We start from the raw sequence: 22,703 nt of genomic DNA, 5'->3' as shown, positions 1-22,703 counted from the left end.
TTCTATTTGCAGCAGTTTCTCAACACTTCCTCATTCAGTATTTCTTATTCAAAGGGTACAATGAAAAGAGCTTAAGAATTCTGTCCTCAGCTGCTGAGCAATCTGTGAGAGGCTTGGAAACTCCCCAAGACCAGGATTGAGAGCTATCCCCATCACCTCTGGTCCTTGAATGCCTGATTCTGATTCTCTTTGAAGATGCCAGGCCCCAAAGGAGGTTGCATGATGTGGGCTAAGGACTGAACTCACCATGACTGGACAGAAGCACTTTGAACACACAATGCTCCCTCATGGCCCACTGAAACAAATTCTTAATTCAATTTTTATGGCACATCACACCAGGATCACATATAATCCTAGAGTATCTTTATTTGTTCTATAATTTAATAGTACACCTATAAAATAATTACATTATACTTATAGCTTTTCTTCATTTATAAACAGACAAAAAACAATTAAATACAATTTGAGCCATTATAAGGTAAACTTTGTACATATAAGAACCCCCAGAAGGAGCTTCACACTGCAGCATATCATATTGCTTCCATTGCTACACCCATAATTGGGTTCAAAGAGAGTGTGCTCATGTTTGTATTCTGTGGTTCATAGCTTAATCCTTCCTCTGTCTGCTTGGGTTCTGTGTTAATAAAATGACAGGGTTGGCTTTGCAGTCAGCCAGAGACTCCCATTCACTCCTACCCTACTTTGAGTCCATTGGCCTCCCGTACAGTCCTGTGGACCTCCTTCCTTCACTGCTTTTCTGCTGTGTGTTCTGCACGGAGTCTGACTCGAGGCTTCCCGATAAAGGCAAAAATTAATTCTGAACTTGGACACAGTCTCCACTCTTTCTCTCCATTCCAAGATTCCAGGCTTCAGGGATTTCTGTTGAGTTCTGCCTCCTGATTTAGGGCTATATATACCCATTTCCAAAACCCATACCCCCTTTTACAACAGCACATTCTGCTCAAGTCTCACGGAGTTACAGAAGAGACAGAAATGAAGCCTGCAGTGGGGAGGCAGGAAATGGATTCAGGGACATGCCACCCTTTGCTCTCCTGACCGCCCCCCCCCCATCACTGTCTACTGTCAGGAAGCCTCAGTTCCCCAAGCAGCTTATAGAGGGTCTCACACACCTGGAAATGGGCTTTCTGAGTGCCCTTGGCAGCAGCGCTTAACACCCAGTGCTCAGGAATTACGAATGAAAGGTTTTCAAAATGCTCTGATTCCCACCAATGGCATCTCATTCACATTTATCAGATTCCATAAACATAATATATTCACAGGGAAGCCTCTGTGGGCAATTTACCAAAGGGACTCAAAGTAAGTATAATTTTGCAAGAAAATAAATTATGTCAGCTTTCTGATACCAAGAGACCACAACATGAAAAACTCAATGAGCTCATTATAAAAATGAAGGGTAAGTTGATGTGTGATCCTTTTTTTTTTTTTTTAAAGTCCATTCTTTGAAAAGGAAGCTGCTGTAGGACAGCTTAACTAGATTTATATTCTATGTATTTTATCTTTTACTTCCTCCTACACCACAAAGTGACCTGACTCCTCATATATTTAAATATTTCTTTCTTTTACCAGGAAATGTTTTTTTTTTGTTTTTTTGTTTAGTGTCATGGCAGTCAAACCGTATCCCTTCTCACACCACATTTGCATATTAAATATCATAGGGCTTTTCAGTTCCCTGGTAACGACCTCCCAGTGAGTCCCCTCCCTACACCCATCCATCCCAACCCACTTCCTACATTGTGCTGCAATGCTTTAGTACCTTCAGTGAAATAGTCATTGTAAAATCGCAATGTAAAATCACCTGCCGTCTCCCTGCCCAATCTAAGAATAGGTGCATGACAATGAACTGCTGACCAGGCATTATTTCTGAGTGAGACCCCTTGTGAGCCTTACTCAGAAGGGTGCTGCAAAGCCAGAGTCCAAACTCGTGAAACAATACATGGATAGGTCTATAGTGCTTTTTAACAGCTCTTTACAATACAGGTCAATTACAAAACCAGCGTTAATATGGAGACCTTTGTGTGTAATAATATTCTAATCGCAGCGATAATAGCATGCACACCAGAGTTCATCAGAGTCCACGGATGGGGGTGGGGGTGGGGGTGGGGGTGGGGGTGCGGGGGAGTGCGGAAGAAGAGGCGGTGGTGGCTGGGGGTGGGGAAGTGTGGCCTGCTGTGAGCAAGGTCCCCAAGGAAGCCCATTTCATGATCCCAGCGGCTCAAGTCGTCTTCTCGGGTGTCGGGTTTGTTAAGAGAACCTCCCTGTGCGCGGACGTTGTCCGGGGCGCCCCGCAGCGGCGCGAGGGCCGCCCCCCTTCCACCAGGGCACCTCCCAGCCGCAGGGCCCGGGCCCAGCGGAAGAGCAGCGAGGGCCGCGCCCTTCACTTCTCGGCAGAGGGGCGCTGGAGTGTGGGGTGAGGCCGGGGAAAGACTCGCTTTTCCACACGGTGGAAACATCAGTGCCGGCTTGGCAGGGCGGCCCCGGGAAGGTCCTCGCCGACGGCTGGCTGCGGGCTGGGGGGTCTCCAGCCGCGTCCCTCGGGTCCGGGGCGCACAGGAGGGCCCGCGGTCGGCCGGGGACGCTTGGGCGCAGCTCCATGGGCGGCGCGCGTGTGCCCGGGGCGGCCGTGGGCCCCCGGAGACGCGCTGGCCGCGGAGGGGGCCGGCGGGCGGCGCGTGCGAGGGCTCGGAGGACGGGGACCACGGCGGCGGCGCCCCAGGGCCGGGCGCGCGGGGCGCCGAGTCCCGCCGCAGGTGCTCACTGCTTGTCCGAGTCGCTCAGGTTCACGGACATGCACCGACACTGCTTCACCTTCTGGATCTTTTTGAGTCGGAAGGGAGGGTCCAGGCCGGGGCATTCGAGCTCCACGAGGACGGAGGTCACGCGCTGGGGCTTGCAGAAGGCGCACGACTGGAAGGACTCCTCCTCCTTGCGGACGTGGCGCGGGATGTAGAAGGAGTTGCACTGGCCGTAGCAGAAGCGGTTGAGGATGGTGCGGCTGCGGCAGCCCTCCTCGCTCACCGTCTGCCGCAGCGGCTGCGTCTTGCACCAGTCACTCTTGAGGTACTTGCGCTCGGTGACCACCAGGGCCTCCTGGCTGGAGGCCAGCACCTCCTTGATCTGGTGCTGCCATCTCTCCGAGTGGTTGCTGCTGCCGTCCTTGTAGGGCGACGGGATGGCGCCCGCCGGCCGGTTCTTCCGGGCCTCCGCCACCTTCACCAGCACGGCCACGAGGCACAGGGACAGGGAGAGCTTCCAGAACATCCTGCAACGACAGAAGAGTCAGAAGGGGTGGCTGGGGCAGGGGCAGGGGCAGGCGCAGGCGCGTGGCAGGCGCCCCCGGGGTCCTCCGGAGGAGCTGCGGGCAGGTGGGCCAGGCTGCAGGAGAGCCCCAGGCGGCGGCTCCCACGACGTCCCGGGGCCAGGCGGGGCCGGAGGGGGGTAAATATGAATACGGTTAGAACACGAACGCATGTTCAACAACTAAAGAAGAATTACGGTTCGGGATCCCCGGGTGGCTCAGTGGCTTGGCGCCCGCCTTCGGCGCAGGGCCTGATCCCGGAGACCCGGGATCGAGTCCCCCGTCGGGCTCCCTGCATTGGAGCCTGCTTCTCCCTCTGCCTGTGTCTCTGCCTCTCTCTCTGTGTCTATCATGAATAAATAAATAGAATCGTTTAAAAAATAAAAATAAAAAAAGAAGAATTATGGAGCAAAGGTTGCCAGAAAAAAATAGCCCAAGACCGTTTGCTGAAGTGCCAAGAATAGTTAATAAATTTCACTGCATTTTCATTTCATAGGTGCAGGGCTGTCCTATACTCGTTACATGTATACCTTATTTCATCCTCAAAACAGCTTTAAGTTGGAGGTTATTATACCTACTTTACGGTGAAGGAAACGGAGGCACACAGGCATTAGTGATTTGCCCCAGGTTGCACCACCACTAAGAAATGTCCAGGAGCCAGGCATCTGCCTTCCGGGGCCACCAAAAGTACCACTCGATGTGGATCTGATCGGGAATGTTGGCAAAAGGCAAAGGAAAAGCGAACATGGTCACATGTTTCTTCAAAATGAGTACTGAGGGACCCCTGGGTGGCTCAGCGGTTGAGTGTCTGCCTTTGGCTCAGGTCCTGATCCTGGGGTCCTGGGATCGAGTCCCACATCCGGCTCCCTGCTTGGAGCCTGCTTCTCCTTCTGCCTGTCTCTGCCTCTCTCCATCTCTCATGAATAAATAAATGAAATCTTAAAAAAAAAAAAAAATCAGTACTGAACTGAGGAGTGGACACAGACCAGGAAAACTAATGTGTACACCTCTGTTAATTGTTAGGAATGAAAAATTGCATCTAACATCTGCACAAAGATAGTTAAGTTAATTCAGGCTAGTCACGAATTAGATTCTTGTAGTGGAAACCACTTCCCAGTTGTGAATTAAGAAATTTCCAAGGCTGTCTTTAAACCACCTTAGACAATGCAGTGGTAACCCACATGAATAGATTATTTCTTCTGTCTGTGTAGTAGGGCTTGTGACACAAGGGTGCAGGGGTGGAAGTGAGGGAGAAACTGACTTTGAACCATGTCATGTAGGAAGCAAGGCAAGTCTGACTGAAAGATGGACTTCTTTGAAGTTTAATTCACAGTTTCCATTTCCATTGTTATATTTCTGTTAATACCCTTAAGGGACAACAATACCCCTCAGTAGGGATGATCCTTATGTCCGGACAACTGTAGCTCCTTCATTATCCTTGTCATCCTCACCATCACATTCACACTTATTCATTGCCTCTCTGTAGAGCTGCAGATATTTTACCACCTGTAGAACTGCATAAGACTCTCATTCCTTTAATGTGTACCCCCAAAATGGCATGTAGAAATTAAATATATATATATATATACACATATGTATAAAACATTATATAGTTCTATAATGCATATTAATTACATTATCACAGGCATAAACATAATGACTAAAATTTAATATTAGATATATTAATCCCCTGAACTATAATCAGTGTCTTACATATATTTTTGCTAATAATAACAGTTAATATTTGTGTTCAATCCAATCCTTCTTACAGTTTCCTTTCATGTGTAAACATCAAAATTCTATGAAATAGGTATCATTATTTCTCCTGTTTCATGGATTAGGAAGCTGAGGCATGGAGGGGCTTCACAACTTACCAAGATCATATGCGAAGCATGTGATATATTTGAATCCTGGCTCCATGCACCCTGGCTCCAGGTGAGTATAGTTTTCTTGTTGTTAAAAATATTTGTGTTAAGGGGCACCTGGGTGGCTCAGTAGGTGAGGCGTCTGCCTTTGGCTCAGGTCATGATCCTAGGCTCCTGGGATAGAGCCCCGCATCAGGCTCCCTGCTCAGTGGAGAGGCTGCTTCTTCCTCTGCCCTTGCCCATGCTCTTTTTCTCACTCACTCTCTCTCAAACAAATAAAAAAATCTTCATTTTTTTAAAGACATTTATTTATTTATTCAAGAGAGACACACAGAGAGAGACAGAGACACAGGCAGAGGGAGAAGCAGGCTCCCTCCAGATAGCCTGATGCAGTACTTGATCCTAGAACCCTGGGATCAGGACGTGAGCCAAAGGCAGATGCTCAACCACTGAGCCACCCAGGTGCTCCCAATAAATAAAATCTTTAAAAAAGTTATGTTAAAATATCTATGCTAAAATATTTCTGTATGTCATTCTTATTGGTCTAAATGTAAACTACAAGAGACTTACAAATCACATAGCTGAGAATTCCTTCATTTATCGAGTTTGTTAAGTATTTATTCTGAAACAAACTCTGTGGTAAGCCTTGTGAATTCCAGTACCATCCTCAGAGACAAAGAGAAAAGTTCTTCCAGTGTCAGATGAGCCCTGACAAGATCTGCTCTCCCCATTCTCATCTCATGGGCCTCCTCAACTACACTTTCCTACTTGCTCACTCTGTTCCAGCAACCTGACAATATTTCTGTTTCCAGAATGTAGGTGGCATTTTTCTGCTCTAGGGACTTATGTTTGCCTTTCCCTCAGATATCTACATGGTCTTCTACCACAGTCTTCAAGTCTTTGCTCAGTTTTTGCCTCCTTAGGCCTTAACGGGTAACTTCGCCACAGAGCTGGCAGTCATTGCCTCCTTTGTCCCTGCTTTATTTTTCTCCGTGGCCCTTAGCATCTTATGAGATAGTATTGAATAATCTTACTGATTTTTGCATTGTCTGACTTCCCCAACTGGAACATAAGGTCTGAGAAGGACCACCTGTTTATCCGTTATTGCATGTCCTGCACTCGGAACAGTGCCTGGTACATAGTAGGTACTCAATAAGTATGTGTTGAAGGAAATTCGAATACCAGGCATTTTGGTGCTGTCAATGAACTTATAATTCAGAAGTTAGAGAAAGGCATGGAGATGACAGTGTCATAGCTCTAAAGGAGTGATGGCATAGGTTCTCGCGGCAGTGATCCTGGGACCAAGAACATCTGAATCACTGGGATGCTTTAGAATGTAGATTCCTTAGCTCCACCCCCAAAACATTCTGAATCAGTAGAGTTGAGGTGGAGTTTGAGTTCCGTATTTTAAAGAACTGCTTTGGGTGAATTCCATGGGCCAGTGCCCCAGGGGTAGTGGGAACACAAGGAAAGAGCAGCAGTTCCTCCTGGACAGGGAACCGGAGAGGCCCAGGAAATGACAGCTAAACTCCAACAGGATTCTTTCAGGCAGTGACCCCGCCTGGAGTGCAGAGTTAGGTAAATGTAATGACAAGAGGCAAAGGAAGTGAAAACATTGAGAGCAGAGAGGGGAAAAGCGGACAGATTTTCTCTTTTTTTCTTTCTTTCTCTTTCTTTCTTTCTTTCTTTCTTTCTTTCTTTCTTTCTTTCTCTTTCTTTCTTTCTTTCTTTCTTTCTTTCTTTCTTTCTTCTTTTTTTTTTTGTAATGATTTTTAAAGCAATACAATTACTGAAATTTTGAGGCCGAATTTTTAAAGAACTTTCCTCATGCCTCCTTAGTTCCACACATGAACTGTCATATGGAAATGGCCACACTTCCAGCAGATTCATGGCAAGCATTGAGTATTGGACTCATTCAACTTACACAGCTTTTTATATTTGCAGAATGATTTGTGATCTCAGTAGTCTCTTAAAAAGAAAGTATGTTGGTTCCATTTTAATAATTTCCAAAATTATTAACAATCTGAGTAAATACAACCAAAAGTTTCTAAGTCCCAGCCAGGAAAGATTTACAGAGTCAGCCTGGTCTTCAACCCCTAGTTCCAGGAATAGCTTCACATGCATCTTTGATGGGCCCAAAAATGCATGCTTTCACTCAACAGGTCCTAGCTGTTGTCGGGGAGAACAGAACTAAAACATGTTCCGATCAATTTAGGGCAAAAACTCTTAGAGTCACAGTATTAGATGTGATGATTAACAACATGCATTCTTCGAACGCTTTGAAACATTTTCAAAACATCTGGCGATCACCCTTCGAAGTTATGCTTCACAAGAACCTACGAAGGAAAGCAAACCTCCCATTTTCAAGACCAGGAAAAGAGGCTGAAGATAGTGAAGTGACAGACCAACCCCCGCTCTTCTCTTTCCTTCCTTCCAACTCGTTTCTTTACTCCTTCGCTCGTAGCAACAGGAAGATTGCCAAGGATCTGGAACTTCAATGTCAGGACAGGTAAGTAGGAAAAGAGGTATTTTGCTGCAGTGACTGTATCCTTTTCGCACAAGGGCACTAAAGCAACCGAGCCAGTTTTTGCTCACGGTATATCCTCCACTGGCACTGGGGTGTGTGGGGTTCCTCAGGGGAGAGAACACACATGTCCCTTTCTTCAGTTCACTAACTATTTCACACACAGTTGCACACACATGTCAGTGGCCCCACCAGGACCTGAATTTAGCACTCAGGGTCCTGCTTTGCCTTGAATCACTTTGCTACTCAGAGAAATGGTTTGCATACAATTAACGTCTCAGAAATGTTGCCATAACCACTGGTACCACAGCACGAACATCCTTCATTTTATCCTCACATCTTGTGTTTGTCTTGTCTCAGAAGAAACTTGTAAATAAGTCTTTTTGGTTTTATTAACCATCCTTGTGGGCTGACAATGTTGTAAATTTGCAAGGGGTGCCAGGCCCGTAAATGCTGATATGCTAAGCAGTCTGGGTTGGTCAAAGTGGGTTGTGGAGAGAGAGAGGAAGCAAAAGCACTTTCCTGTAATGCCCTGAGGCCTGGCCTTTCTTGGTGTCAGAACGAGGGCGGCACAGGCCAGGATAGTATCTAGGCAGCTAAGGAATAACTGGCCCCTTCCGTCAGCCTATTCTAGATGTCAAGGGGTTCCACAATTGGAGCTTGAGCACTGATGCTTCCTCATTTCTAGGAAAGGCTGTGGCAGTGCTGAATCCTCCCTGCCAAAAGGTGTAAGTGACCAACGGCCAAGTATTCAGCTCAGCTGATTAACTTACTCCCTGAGTGACCTTGTTGAGTTTTAGAGGTCAGGTCAAGGCAGTACAGGGCTGTGCATGAATGGTGAATGGGATGAGGCTCAAACATTTTCTGTGACTTAAGTAAGAATTCTAGACATCCTTGGCAGGTTGAAGGGAAGCAGCCAAGGCTGAATGTGGGCAGGCACATCTCAGATGAACTTGCTCTCACGGCCCAAGTGGAAACAAAAATCTAAATCCAACAGCAAACTCCAAATAAAACCCTCGACACTGCGAGAATTCAAAGATTATTTTTGTGAGTTTTATTACTAGAACCTCAACAGCCAAAGGTACTTCATCTGTGACATGGATTCTTAGTTTGGGAGGCTGTGGGGGAGCTCTCCAACTAGAGGTAGGCGCTCCTTGGCTCTGGGATCATTCTCTTAGCCCCAAATCAAGTGTCTGCTGAAGCTACTTACTTTCAGCAGCTGGAACCTGCAGCACCCTGTGGCCCATGGGCCGAACCCCAACCTGTGGTCTGTTTCTGTAGATACGGTGATACTGAATGCAGCCATGGCTATTCAGCTACATTTTCTTTATGGCTGCTTTTGTGTTACAAAGACAGACTAGTGGGGACAGAGACACAGCTCACTAAGTTAAAAATATTTAATCTGGTCTTTCACAGAGAAATTTTGCCAAATCCTGTTCCTAATTTTTCCTCTCTAATTTGGTCACTGTTTTCCCTTTACCTTTGTGCTCTTTTGCTAGAAAAGTGAGTTTGAATTTTAAAATTCCTAACTATGAGACATTTCAAACATAGAGCAAGCTAGAACATATAATAAACCCTGTCCGCCCACCACCAAGATGAAAACAATATTAATATTTCCTATCTTTATTTTGCAATCTCTTTCCATTTGGAAAGAAATAAAGCAATATAGGAAAAGGTAAAGTTTTGTTCTCCTATCCTTCTACTCTGACGGAGATAACCAGCATCCTGAAGTTGGTGTCATTCCTGTAATGCTTTTCCATGTTTACTGGTTTACATATTTTGCATATGAGGGCATGTTTGTGTGCACACATTTGACCCTCACATATGTATAATGCTACACCTTTAAGCGACTTTTATTTTATTTTATTTTATTTTTTGAGCAACTTTTAAATTCAACAATAGGTGTTTGAGATTTTACACATGGATATGTTTTTAGAAGAAGTCTGTTCATCTCCACTGCTAAATCCTAAAGCACAATTTATATATTCACCTTACTGAGTGACAGCGAAGTTGCTTCTACTTTGTCACTGTTAATCAGCACTTTGTACTGAACAGTTCTCTGTTTATTTACACCTATCTGTTAGAGTTATACTAAAGGACACACTGAGAAGTGGAAATGCTGGGTCACAGGATATGTACAACTTGAGTGTGACTAAGTTTTGCGCAGTTACTTTCCAAGTACTTGTACCAGTATTCTCTCCCCTGAGTAATATGTGAGTCCCTGCTGCTGCACACACTTGCTAACACTTGGTGTTACCAGATTTATTATGTTTTGCCTATCTGAAAAATTTGAAATGGCATCACATTGTTATTTTAATTTGCATCCTTCTGATTACAAGGGAGTTGATCACCAAGCTCAAATACTGAAAGGGAGTAATAGCAACTTCTTATAAGTAAATTGTCATACTTGTTATAAGTATAACTTATACTATAAGTATATTTTAACTTTTCTAGTTAAAATATTAGTAAAGGAAAAACAAAAAGTACTAACTATAAATCTTCTGAACTATCATGAGAAGAATAGGAAGTGGCTTGCAATTTCAAAGCAGAATGATCAGGGCATCCCATATGACTCAGAACTTTGAAATCCAAATGGATTCATTTACTTTTCCAAGTGACATTGCCTGAGTGGAACATTGACTATCATTTTGTTCCAGGAGAAGTTTAATTTCATCTGGAAAAATTACATTATGTTTTGAAAAAAGGTTTTCGACCAAAGAAGAAATGATACTATCATTACTTGCTTTGACTTCTGGATAGCAAGTGTATCATTTAGGAATTTGCAATCAGAGTTCTTAATCTTTGAAACAATTGTTGGGATAAACTCAATCTAGGATGTGTAACGCCGAGGCAAGATGGCAGCAAAGCATTAAGTTAAATAAGAAAATGGATGGGAAAGTTCTCTGAATGCTGTAAGATTATACACACATGGTTGCTTTTCTCAAGAGCAGAGCCACTTGGGAATGGGAGTGAGAACATGGTTTCTGGGACTGGAGCTGCCCATCTCGTGACACTGTGTGACTCACTACTGAGCTTCCCTGGGTTCTCCTCTGTAAAATGATGTTAATGGCACTTCCCACCCCCTTTCCATGTTGCTGTTATGAGGAAGGTGGCACTGAGATCTAGTCATAGTCCGAGTCCTCTCTGAGTGAAAAGAGTTACGAGTTTTATTTGAAAGGAAGGAAGAAATTATGAGCGATCCATTAAGGATTTTGTAGCCAGTGATATTGTTCTTGCAGCCATTAGGCAGAACTTTTATTATTATTATTATTAATTATTATCATTATTATTATTATTATTATTTTCAGATGAAGATTTTAGGCTGTGGCTCGGGGGGCCAGTCATACTTCAATGATTCTGTCCTACTCAACCTCTTTTCTCATGTCTTCCTAGGACAGCCTTGTGTGTTCAGGGTGAGCTTCTAAAACAAAAGGCTTCCAGTTCTCTGACAGCAGGGTGTAGATTTTTCTGTCTATGTATACATAAAAATTAGAGGGGCCTGTCTAAAATGCGTGAGTAAAATCAGAAGCATCCTGCCCATGCACCCCACCAACACACTCTACCCCACGCTACTTTATTTCACTTGTGTGACAGTGCATAGCAATGGGACATTGCATGTGGTAAAGCCTGATAAAGCTGTGTATGTCCTTTCACTTCCTCTGGAATTCATGACAAAAGTATTTTTATTATTTTTCTTTAATCTTTTGATATCTTTTACTGATTTTTCTTTCTCTGGCTTCCTTTTAGAGTTAGTGTTCCCCAAGGATTTTTCCATAACCCTGTTTTCTCCTTCTCCACATTCCTACTTAGAATTTCATTTGCATCAAGACTTCAGCCACCGGCTGCTATCTGCTCCTGACTCTCAGACTCTATACCCAACTGCCTGGCAAACATTCCCTATAGGCACCCCAAATTTTATATGTTCCAAATCTCATCCTGTTTTCTCACTCAGCTCCTCTTCTGAAAGTAACTATCTCAGTGAAGAGCACAACGTTTATTCTTTCTCCCCAGGTCAGAGAGCTGAGAGTGAGGGCAGGCCCTATTTGATTTACTACCTGAGAGCCAATGTCCTCATTCTTCTTGCTAACAGGAGCACAACATTGGTTAGGTACTGGTGTCCAGGTTCTTCATGGGCACGTCTACATACCATGGAGTACAGAGTTGATAGGTTCAAGTCAGGGACTAAAAGATGTAAGAAATAGCCCCCTGAGAAAGATTTTTACTCTCTGATAAAAAGAGATGCCAGAAGAAGTTATTGTTCTGGTCTGGGTTTGTTTGTACAAGGATCTGGTGATTGAGGCTACAGCAGCCACCAGGAAGGTACAGCAGGGGATGAAAGTCAAACCTTTATAATATAAAGCACAAAATGGAAAGCTGCTGGATTCTTGATTATATTGGTAAGCCATTGAATTAGCCAACCCTATAACTGCATTATCTCTGGACTTCAATGATGTCAGTTAAAAAAACCCTTCAATATTTAAATCACTTTTATTTGGGTATGGAGAATATCCAAACTTATTTTCTCACATATTAAATCCATTAAAAAGACCTTATTGCCTTTCTTGCCTCACTGTCAAACTCCACTGTTATATTTGGGTCCTCATCACCTGAATATTACACCAGGCTCCTCACTGGCCTCCCTGCCTCCAGATTCACACTCACATCCACCTTCTAGGCTCTTATCCGAGTGAACATCCTAGCATGCAGAGCAGTCTATCTTATCCCTTTCAGTCTTCCCTTTTCAGATTTCCCATCACAAACAAGTTCAGTCTTTGGCACAGTGGGTAAACCTGTGATCTTTTCCCCTCTAGTCTCATCATGTTATCCCCTCACAATATCACATTACACTTGAAACACACAAAACTATGTGTCCTACCACATGCAAGGTTATTTTCCACCTGCAAACATTTGCAGTTATTTCTTTTGCCTGAAATACTGTTTCTCTGACAACTGGTGGGTATTTAAGTTTCAATTCAAATTCCACTTCCTTTGCGACGGCATCTGTGCTTCCCGTGTTCTTCATTTCTGCCATAATCATACCTGCCTCATCACAATGAACAGGCCACTGTGTGGCTATTGGCTGCACATTTCCCTCACTGGATTGCACGTTATTGGAAGACATGATATTTATTTATTTATTCTTTTAGAAGATGTGATATTTAATCTTTGTTTCCATAGTGACTTGTGGTCAGTCTACAGAATAGTTTTAAATACTTATGAATGAATGAAAGAGTGAATGATTACATGGGTTCTAGCTACACCAGTATAAATGTGAATGTTTTTATTTTTAAAAACTATAAAGAAGAACTTGAGACTGGATTAACTTTTCAGTAGCAATTATACTTTTATGCAAGTCTTTAATCATAATGATTTAATATATATCAAGTTATCAAAATCAGATGTCAACCTAACTATTAAAGTGGAGTAATTTTTTTTTTTTTTTTACAACCTAATAGACTGGTGCCTATGATTCAGTAGTAATATTTTTGCAGGTCCTACTGTCCTTCTATTTCAAACTGTTGTCCACCTCTCTTTGTTCTTTCTGCCGCTGACCTAGTGTTCTTGTCATCTGTCATCTTCCAACTGGTATTTGGTACAGTCATGGGGGTTAAAGAAAGTCTTTCCAAGGGGTAGCAAGGATGGTTTTAGTGAAAGCAACGTTAATATCCTCAGCCTCCATTTCTTCCTTCTAAGAGATCTGCCGAAGAAGTTGTCTTTATGCTAAAGTTGTCTGCAACAGGCCAGACAAGTTCTCCCTCCCTGCCTCTAACAGTATCCCTTCCTCCACTTGATAAAAGGAAGGGACAGGCTGTCATCCACCTGTACTTCTACTGTGGCTGTCTTGCCTGGAGTATAAGAAAGGTTCCAGGGATCCCTGGGTGGCGCAGCGGTTTGGCGCCTGCCTTTGGCCCAGGGCGTGATCCTGGAGACCCGGATCGAATCCCACATCAGGCTCCCGGTGCATGGAGCCTGCTTCTCCCTCTGCCTGTGTCTCTGCCTCTCTCTCTCTCTCTCTGTGTGACTATCATAAATAAAATAAAAATTAAAAAAAAAAAGAAAGGTTCCAGAGCATCAAATGAAAGGACAATTTTAAATATTAGAACTCTCACTAAAAAGGTAAAAGTCACCTTAATAAATTCTTTTTCATGTCAGATTGTTCCCAATAATTTGCTTTAAATCTACACTGAAGAGGCACTTGGGTAGCTCAGTTGGTTAAATGTCTGCATTCAGCTCAGGTCATGTGCCCAGGGTCCTGGGATTAAGCCCCACATTGGGCTCCCAGCTCAGCAAGGAGCCTCTTCTCCCTCTCCCCCATGCTCCTGCTCTCTCTTGATGTCTCTCTCTCTCTGTCAAACAAGTAAATAAAATTTTTTTAAAATCTTAAACCAACATTGAAGGAAGATTTAAATTGTCAGGTGATATATATCACCAAAAATAATTTTTTGATGATGAGCATTATGTGATTACTTACATGCAAGTAAGTCTGAAAAGTTTTAAGAAATTGAGACATTGCTATTAGGAAACACATTTCTGTTACAGCCTATTTTTGTGAACATATTTACTTAGTATATATTATATATAAAATATAATCATACACATACCCACACATACAGTATATGGTAGAGACTTTCTGCCGAATCTTGTTTCTTTCTGGCAATAACTACTATTTATTCATGAAAATATAAACAACAACAGTAAATCTCCATGTATGAAGCATCTTTTAAAGAGAGGTAAATAATTAAAATTTACCTTTTTTGCATTTAATAATCAGTTCTTAAATTTGTGATTTTTCTTTATTTATTTTAGAGAGAACATGGGAGCATGTGCATGCAAGTGTGGAGGGAAGGGCAGGGAGAGGAGGAAAGAGAAGGAGACTGACTAATCACTTAGGTGCCCTTTCTTCTCTCGATCTTAACTTTAGAGGTTTTGGATTTGAAAATCTTTTTTTTTTTTAAGTATTTATTTATTTATTTATTTATTTTATTTTATTTTAAAGAGAGAGCGCACCTGCACATGTTGAGGGGTGGGTAGAGGGGGAGGAGTAAGTAGAGGGAGAGAATCTCAAAAAATTTAAATCGACAAGCTTTTTTTTAATTAAGAATATAAGAAGGGATAGGGCATCTGACTGGCACAGTTTGTTAAAGGTCAGACTCTCGGTTATGCCTCAGGTCTTGAGCTCAGAGTGGTAAGATTGAGCCCCACCCTGGGCTCTGAGTTCAGCCTGGCATCTGCTTGAGATTCTCTCCCTTTCCTTCCCCTCTTCCCCACTGCCCTCCCCTCTCCCTCTCCCACTCTCTCAAAAATAAACAAACAAATAAATAAAATCTTTAAAAAGAAAAAAGCCTTTCAAACCCAAAACCTGTCATCATAGGATAAATCTATGGGGAGAACTAGAGAGAAATATGAATTCAAGGAAAAAATAATGTCAAATTTCCTTACAGGAAGTGCATCTACAACTATTTTTTTAAATGTATAATAATAGGCATAAAATATAGCTATTGTATTTAGCTATTATGGTATTTAGATTCCTTTGGAGACATTAAAAAGAGTATTTTAACCATCATCATTTTAAAACATCAGTGTTGCAATATTCTTTAAATGATATTTGCTGCAATTTATATGTCAGTGAAAGAGTTTGTGAGAGGTTATATAGATTTAGAACTAAAAATGTTTATAGACTAGTACACTAAGTATATTATTATATTACTATTTCTAACCGTGAAAATTGTGTTAACAATACCAGGCAAGAATAATAATTCATCCTCGAATTCTCTGATACATAAAAAGTTTATGTCCCCAAGTAAATGTTATGAAGAAAGCTCTGACTTTGTTTCTGTCCTAGTCATGGACTCATGTCTCCCAAATTCTGCAACCTCTCTTTTCTGACAGGTTTTCAAAACACTGTTGGCTAATGGGTCCATAGAGGCCTGGAAAGTCCCATATTAAGTAATTTAATTAAAACAAGAAGTCTGGTTTGGTTGGTATTAAGTCTTAGGCACCCTGCCTTTTTCATGTTAGCTCCTATTGACAACTGATGCTGAATTCAGACAAATTAAAGGGTAAATTCAAGGCTCTTGACCAAAAAAAACAAACACAATCAGAGACAACCAGGAGACTTATGCCAATGGACATGGAGTCATGGAAAAAGTAAAAAAAAATTAAAAAAAGAAAGTATCACAAATGTACTTAAAATGAATACTAATATCCAGTGACCAAACCTGTCTCTATACACCTAAAACAGGCAGTACTTATACTGTAAGCATTAATTGGTTTATTCATTCATTCCACCATAGAAGGTGTTCTATGCACCTTCTTAGGTGATGGGATACAAAGATGAATAAGACATCGATTTCATGTCAGGAACAAGATAAATGAACAAAAAGTTGCATTAACTGTCAAGTAGGAGACTAGTTAGTTGTTGGAGTAATCCATGGAGGAAACAATGTGGGATGTAACTAAGGGGCAATTGGAATAGAACAGAAGGAAACATTTTAGATACTTGAGCTTTAACATGTTGAAAGTAATTGAATGGCTATGAGATGAGGGACATTGGAAAACCTGGGTATCTGCCTCAGACAACAGGAAGCTGGGGACCAGGCTAGCTCTCCATGACCAAGAACATGAGAGGAAGAGCTGGCTGGTGGGGTCAGGGAAGTCTCCAAGCACAGGAAAGCTGTCTAGTCCAAGATGGGCTTCACAGGGTTGATTTGAAGGGATGTCATTATGCGGGGATGATTAGATCACTCATGGGTTGAGCAAGAGGAGAAGTGGGTGGTAGGTGGAACTCTGGGATCATAAGCTCTTCCAGGAACTGAGGAAAAGGAAACCTACAAAGGAGGCCAAGGGAAGGCAGGGATAGCCAGGCTGTGAGAAGTCAGATGAGGGAACACTGACACGTGATCATGTAATCACTGGATCGATGGTCCACCAGTTTTGGGCTGGGGAGTTTTAGAGACATAGTGGGGTGAGAGCAAGATTGTAGAGGAGAGAAGGTGAAGATAATATGTAATGGATTCTGATTTTCATACTTTGAAATGTTGTTGGTAAACTGTAATCATCTAGCCTTCCAAATATTTAACAACTTACTCTAAGTGAAGTCAAAGGACCAATTGGAAAGGACAGAAAGTACTTTCTGAACCACAACCTCAGAAACCCAAGCAATATCACCCTGGAAAGCTGAGCAAAATGAAGCAAGTGCCAACCTGATGCCTGGGCTTGAAGTTCCCAATACTCTTTCTGAGATTGCCCTGGATTTTCAAATAATTATCTTCCTCCAAACACCTAAGCTTCTAGTCCTCTTCAATGGAAAACTCCATCAATGTAGAGATCAAGTCTTTTTTGTTCACTACCATATCTCTGAAACTTAGCCCAGGTCCCCGCATATTGAAATGACCAATTGGGGCAGGCCAGGTGGCTCAGCAGTTTAGCACCGCCTTCGGCCCAGGGCGGCATACTGGAGACCTGGGATCGAATCCCGCATCAGGCTCCCTCCATGGAGCCTGCTTCTCCCTCTGCCTGTGTCTCTGCCTCTCTCTCCCTCTCTCTGTGTGTCTCTCATGAATAAATAAATAAAATTTTTTAAAAAAGAAAAAAAGAAAAATGACCAATAAATATTTATTGAATAAATGAACAAAGATCTAATATTTTAGAGAATTATTTAAATCTAAATTATGTCATAATTGCTCATATTCAAACAGCCAGAATACAACTGATATTTGAGAAAAAGAAAACCTGAAAGATTAGGAATCAGTCCTTTGCCTTTTATTTGGGAAATAAAGTAACTATAGTGTACCATTCATGCAGCAAATATTTACTAAGTGCACATGTGCTCATGATATGTTTGGTGTCCATTCTGCTTTTTATAACTCTGTTTAGATCTTTCCTTGGATCAGCCTAATTATAAATAATATAAATAAAAAGGGCCTTTACTGAACTTTTGAAGTAATTCTAGGGAATGTTTCTTGTTAACATCAAATAGAGCCAGTTATACCTTAAGCCAAGCTTATCAAATATTTTCTAGTATATTGTTTCCAAACACAAGGATTGGCACATTTTTCTTTAGAGAAAGTTCTATAACAATATCTACTATTTGCATTCAATACAAATTCAATATAGGACTCTTTTTCTTTAATAAGTGGTCCTCAGACTTCATTATAAATGAGACACATGTGGGGACTTGTTCAAAATGCAGATCCCAGGACCACATACTTCAGGAGTTCTGATTCCCAAGATTTGGGCTAGAACCTGAGAAATGGCATTTATAATAATCATTCCATATTCTAAAAAACACAGCCTAAATTACTTGTCTAAAATAAAATTATCTGGGCTCTGGTCCAGTGCCCAGGGCAAACTTCATTAATTATATCCTCATTAATAAGGACCAGAGACTAATCCAGTGGTACATAGCAATCAGTGTTAAAGTTAATTGAAATTTAGATCTAACATCTCTTCTTTCTGTGAGCAATTTCCCCATGTTTAGAGTAGAGGACTTCTTTCATGGTTTGTGACAGGAAGATGTGAGGGAGATGATTTGCAATTAATTGTGATGTATGTTTCCACTTAGGATGTCTTTCTTCTCAAGCCTGTGTGCTGCAGCTTCTGCAGCTCCACAGATCTCAATGTTGAGAGAAATCCCTGCGTGGGGCCCAGGGGAGAGGATCTGCACAGGAACCTGGCCACTGCGACTCAGGTGTAGTGGAGGCTGGCAGTCACATACACTCAGGCCTGCACAAAGATCAACTTGTCTGATTCTCATGACCTGCCTCCCCTTCTCTCCTTCCACTTTCCCATGAGTCTGGGGCTCTTTCAGGCAACACATATAGAGTGGGAGCTTAAAGAGATAAAGAGAAACCATAGCAGTAACTATGGTGAAAGGGGCCACATAAATCTGTATATTTAATATGAAGAAAATCATAGGTATTTGGTAGAGGCACTGGATATGGTAGTGTTGGGTGATGAGGGAGAGTGATCCCTCAGAGCTGCAGTCAGTATATGAGGGGCTGCCATGTGGGAGACACAGTTAAGCCTCGCCTGGCTACTCCAGATCAGGCGAAGGCCAACAAGCAGGTAGAGCAGAGCCAAATATTCTTACTGAATGTGTACATTTTTTAAAAGATAAAAACTATCACTCTATAAAAAGTGAATGTTGTCCAGAATACATAAATCCATAGAGACAGAGCACAGATTGGTAATTTCCAGAGGCTGGAGTGGAGTGGGAAATGAAGAACTATTGATTAATGGGCACAAGATTTCTTTTTGGGGTAGTGAAAATGTTTTGAAACTAGATTGAGTTTATGGTTGCACAAGTTTGTGAATACTAGAATGTCATTGAATTGTGCACTTTATTTTTTTTTAAGATTTTATTTATTTATTCACGAGACACAAACACACACAGAGAGAGAGAGGCAGAGACATCGGGAGACGGAGGAGAAGCAGGCTCCAGGCAGGGAGCCTGATGTGGGACTCGATCTTGGGACTCCAGGATCACGCCCTGAGCCAAAGGCAGACGCTCAACTGCTGAGCCATCCAGGCATCCCAAAATGGTGCACTTTAAAATGGCTAATTTTATGGTTTGTGAATTTTGTCTTAATTTAAAATACAACAGAGAAATTGATATAAAAATTATTTTTTGAACAAAATTCTGTGTCCAGTTAAAATCTAAATCAGTAAAAATCAACCATTTTTCTCAAAAATAATTTCACTTGGTTGCAGAAATTGTTTGCTATTTGTAGAAAATTTGGAGAATTTGGGAAACATTAAGGAGAAATATAAATAAATTCAATGACTATATAATCTTCTAACACATATGTGTTTTCAATGTACTTTATTATTCTTCCATTTAGGTGGTGTCCAACTTTTCAACTTTTAAAGTAATACTGCTATAAATACCTATGTATGTGAATTTTGGAATATCACATTAACATAGTTCTCCAGAAATAACATTACTTTATCACAAAGAGATCTTTGGATTCTAAGATTTAATGGGTTTGAGTATTTGTTTAGGAAGTCAAGTGTCTTTGGTAGCTGCTGCAGGTCCTAATGAGAATGAACATGGAAACAGTTCAGAACTCCTTCCAAAGAACCTACAGAAGAGACAGGGCTACTCCAGAGCAGAAGCTATTCTGCTACTTCTGAGCAGAAGCAGAAGAATGACCTTTGATTGGTTGTCTATTTTCTCAGTTTACCATGTCACGTGATTGAAAGTGTAATAGAAAATACTGAAATTCTAATATAAGGGAATAGTGAGAGGCAAACATTATTTGGGGAAGGTTGTCTTTAAATAAATACAGGAGAAGAATTTGCTGGTGAAGAGTAAAGGAAACATGTAAATATCAGTATGAAACATCTATATGTGTGTTTAATAAATATCTAGTAATAAAAGGAGCCTTGACATCAAATGAGACAAGATCCTTATATATTAAAATACATATAAAATACAAAAAATGACTTATCTGGATAACTCAATAACAGGTTAGTAGACTAATTATTGAAGTTATGAATAAAATTTCCCCCTATTTTCTTTCTATTAGGGCCTTTTTCTTCTTTTCACAATTAATTATGTATAAATTTTGATCTTAGAGTGTGATTCCCTGATTAATAACATCTATATCACCTGGGAATGTTTTAGAACTTGCCCTTCACCTCCACCCTCCAGATCTACTGAATCAGAAACTTTGGAGAGGAGATGGGATGTTTTAGGGGTCCAACAATCATTTTAACAAGGCTTGCTGATGATTCTGGTTTGTGTACATGAGCTTTCTGTTACAAAACTTACAGGCAGAGGGCTGTAATAATAAGAATTTTTAATAATTGGATGCAATTACTTTGCTCCTTGCTACCTGCAGTACATTTCTTACTTCCCTGACACATTGATTTAAAAAAGCAATACAAGCTCTGTAAAAAAAAAAAAAAAAAATGTGTTAATTGTTCCTTATAAAGTTTTCATCTAAAATACTTAGTAAAATACTCACTAAAATCTTCTTCTAAAATTCATAGCTCATTTGTTGTTTCATAACTCCACTTTTCTTGGAAGTTACATTTTAGTGAGGGTGCACAGGTCATAAACCAGTAAGTAATAAAAAACTAAGATATTTTCAGGTAGCTGGAGGTGCTATGAAGAACCAAAAAAAAAACCCCCAAAAACAAGTTGATGGGAGGAAAAAAATGATTTGTTTGTGGTGTCATTAGATTGAGCGGTTAGTTAGGGAAAGTCTCTCTGAGGAGGACATACTACCTGAGACCTCAATACCAAGAAGGACCGACACTCTTCTTTCTGGAAAGAAGCGAGAGCTAGCACAGGAATGACTGGGTCCTTGCAAGAGAAAGACCAGTGTGGCTAGTGATTAGTGAGCTGGGGAGCATATCAAGATATGGGGAAGAGGCAGGTGGGGACCAGATCATACATGGTCTTATGGACTAAAATGAATGTTTGGACTTTATTGTATGTTTGATAAGAAGCCAGCACAGAGTTTAAAGTAGCAAAGTAATATAATCTAATTTCATGTCTTAAAAGCCTTAGCACTCTTACTGCTCTGTGAAAAAAGAATATATTGATGAGAAAGCAAGTGGAAGACCATAAAGGAAGCTATTGGGATAATTGAAATAACAAAGAATGGTGATGGAGAAAAGGAGAGGGAAATGACTTTGAGACATATTTCAAGGATAAAAACAACATGACATATATCTGGTTAGATTTGAAATGAAGTAAATTTTTTTTTGAAATAAGAAAGACTAAGGGAAAAGCAATTTTAGGACATAAATCAAGGATTTGATTTTTTGCCATGTGAGATGTCTATTAGATACCCAAGTGAAAGGATCAGTTAAGTTGTTAATATGAGTCTAAAGGTAACAGTGGGGGAAAGATGGTGTTTAAAGCCAGGGACACAGATGAGTATGCATATTTAGGCAGATATTAGAGAAGAGTGAGTGCCTGAAACAGCTCTGGGGCCCTCCTACCTTAAAAAGTTACACAGAGAAGGAGGAAGAGTAAAGAAGATTGAAACAAAGCATCCAGAGGTGAATAAAGTAAAAGGGGAGTGAATATCACATAAGCCAAGAGAAGATGTTTCAAGAAGGAAGAGTTAACTCTTTGGAATGCTACTGAGATCAAGTAGGTGAAATTTCAGAAAAAAACCTCACCCATGAATTTGTCAAGATGGAGGCCACTGTCAAATGAACAAGAGAAATTTCAATGGAGATGCTTTAAAAGGAAGCCACATTCAGTAGTGATAAAGAGAAAATGAGAGACAAGAAAGTAGAAACAGTGACTAAAGGAATTTTGCTATACATGAGCCACACAGGAAGGAGATGGTGGCTGGAATGGAGAGGGGTCAGGTTGTGAGGTTACGGCACGATTATGGATTATTTCAGTGTACGTGATGTGCAGTGGTGCCATTAAGCTTATTCTTCACTGAAACAACAACAAATGACTCCAACAAATCCTATAAATCCTCAACATATGTCATACTCTTATAAGGCCAATCAATTGAATTTTAACTTTTTCTCCACTCACAGTTTTATTAAATGGTTTTTATTAAACGGACCTATTTAGTCCAATGTGTTTTTGCCTCACTTTCCCCTCTCCATAATTTAAAGTATTAATTTCTGTTACTCCCCCACTTTGATGAGGTCAAAAGACATTAGAATAAGATAATATCTCAAAAGTACTTTAAGTCTCTTGGAGGTACTCTATATCAGTAAGGCTTTTATTATTTTTCCTCATTTACTCATTTCCTTTCTCTCTCTGGGAGGGCACTTTTGAGATTATACGAGGTTGGGATTTATGAGTTAAACAACACAAATACTTAACACAAGTACTAGCACTTAAAGAAAAAGGGATAGGGGTCATTGCATAATATTGTAAATTTTGGGACTAACAATTTTGTTTTGTGGGTTTTCTTCCTGAGGCTGTGTTCCAGAGAGGGCAATAAAGGGTAAAACTCATTAGTGCATCATTATCTTTTGTCTGAAGGAAACAATGTGTGGTTTCTGGGCAGCC

General features: G+C 41.2%; 1 protein-coding gene across 3 annotated transcripts in view; it reads right to left on the bottom strand.

The window, feature by feature from the left end:
* Positions 1–341: 341 nt before the first annotated feature.
* Positions 342–22,703, bottom strand: part of GREM2 (gremlin 2, DAN family BMP antagonist) — a 112,696-nt gene continuing 90,334 nt past the window's right edge. For all 3 annotated transcript variants that reach the window (XM_077901497.1, XM_077901495.1, XM_077901496.1), the window contains one exon: positions 342–3,280. In XM_077901497.1, the coding sequence (XP_077757623.1) occupies positions 2,773–3,279 (507 nt within the window). In that variant the 5' untranslated portion in view covers position 3,280 and the 3' untranslated portion in view covers positions 342–2,772. The remainder of the gene's footprint in view (positions 3,281–22,703) is intronic.

This window comes from Canis aureus, chromosome 6 (genome assembly GCF_053574225.1).
Source record: "Canis aureus isolate CA01 chromosome 6, VMU_Caureus_v.1.0, whole genome shotgun sequence".
Classification (NCBI taxonomy): Eukaryota; Metazoa; Chordata; class Mammalia; order Carnivora; family Canidae; genus Canis; species Canis aureus.
Note: the sequence above shows the minus strand (reverse complement) of the source record. Positions and strands in the feature narration are given on the sequence as shown.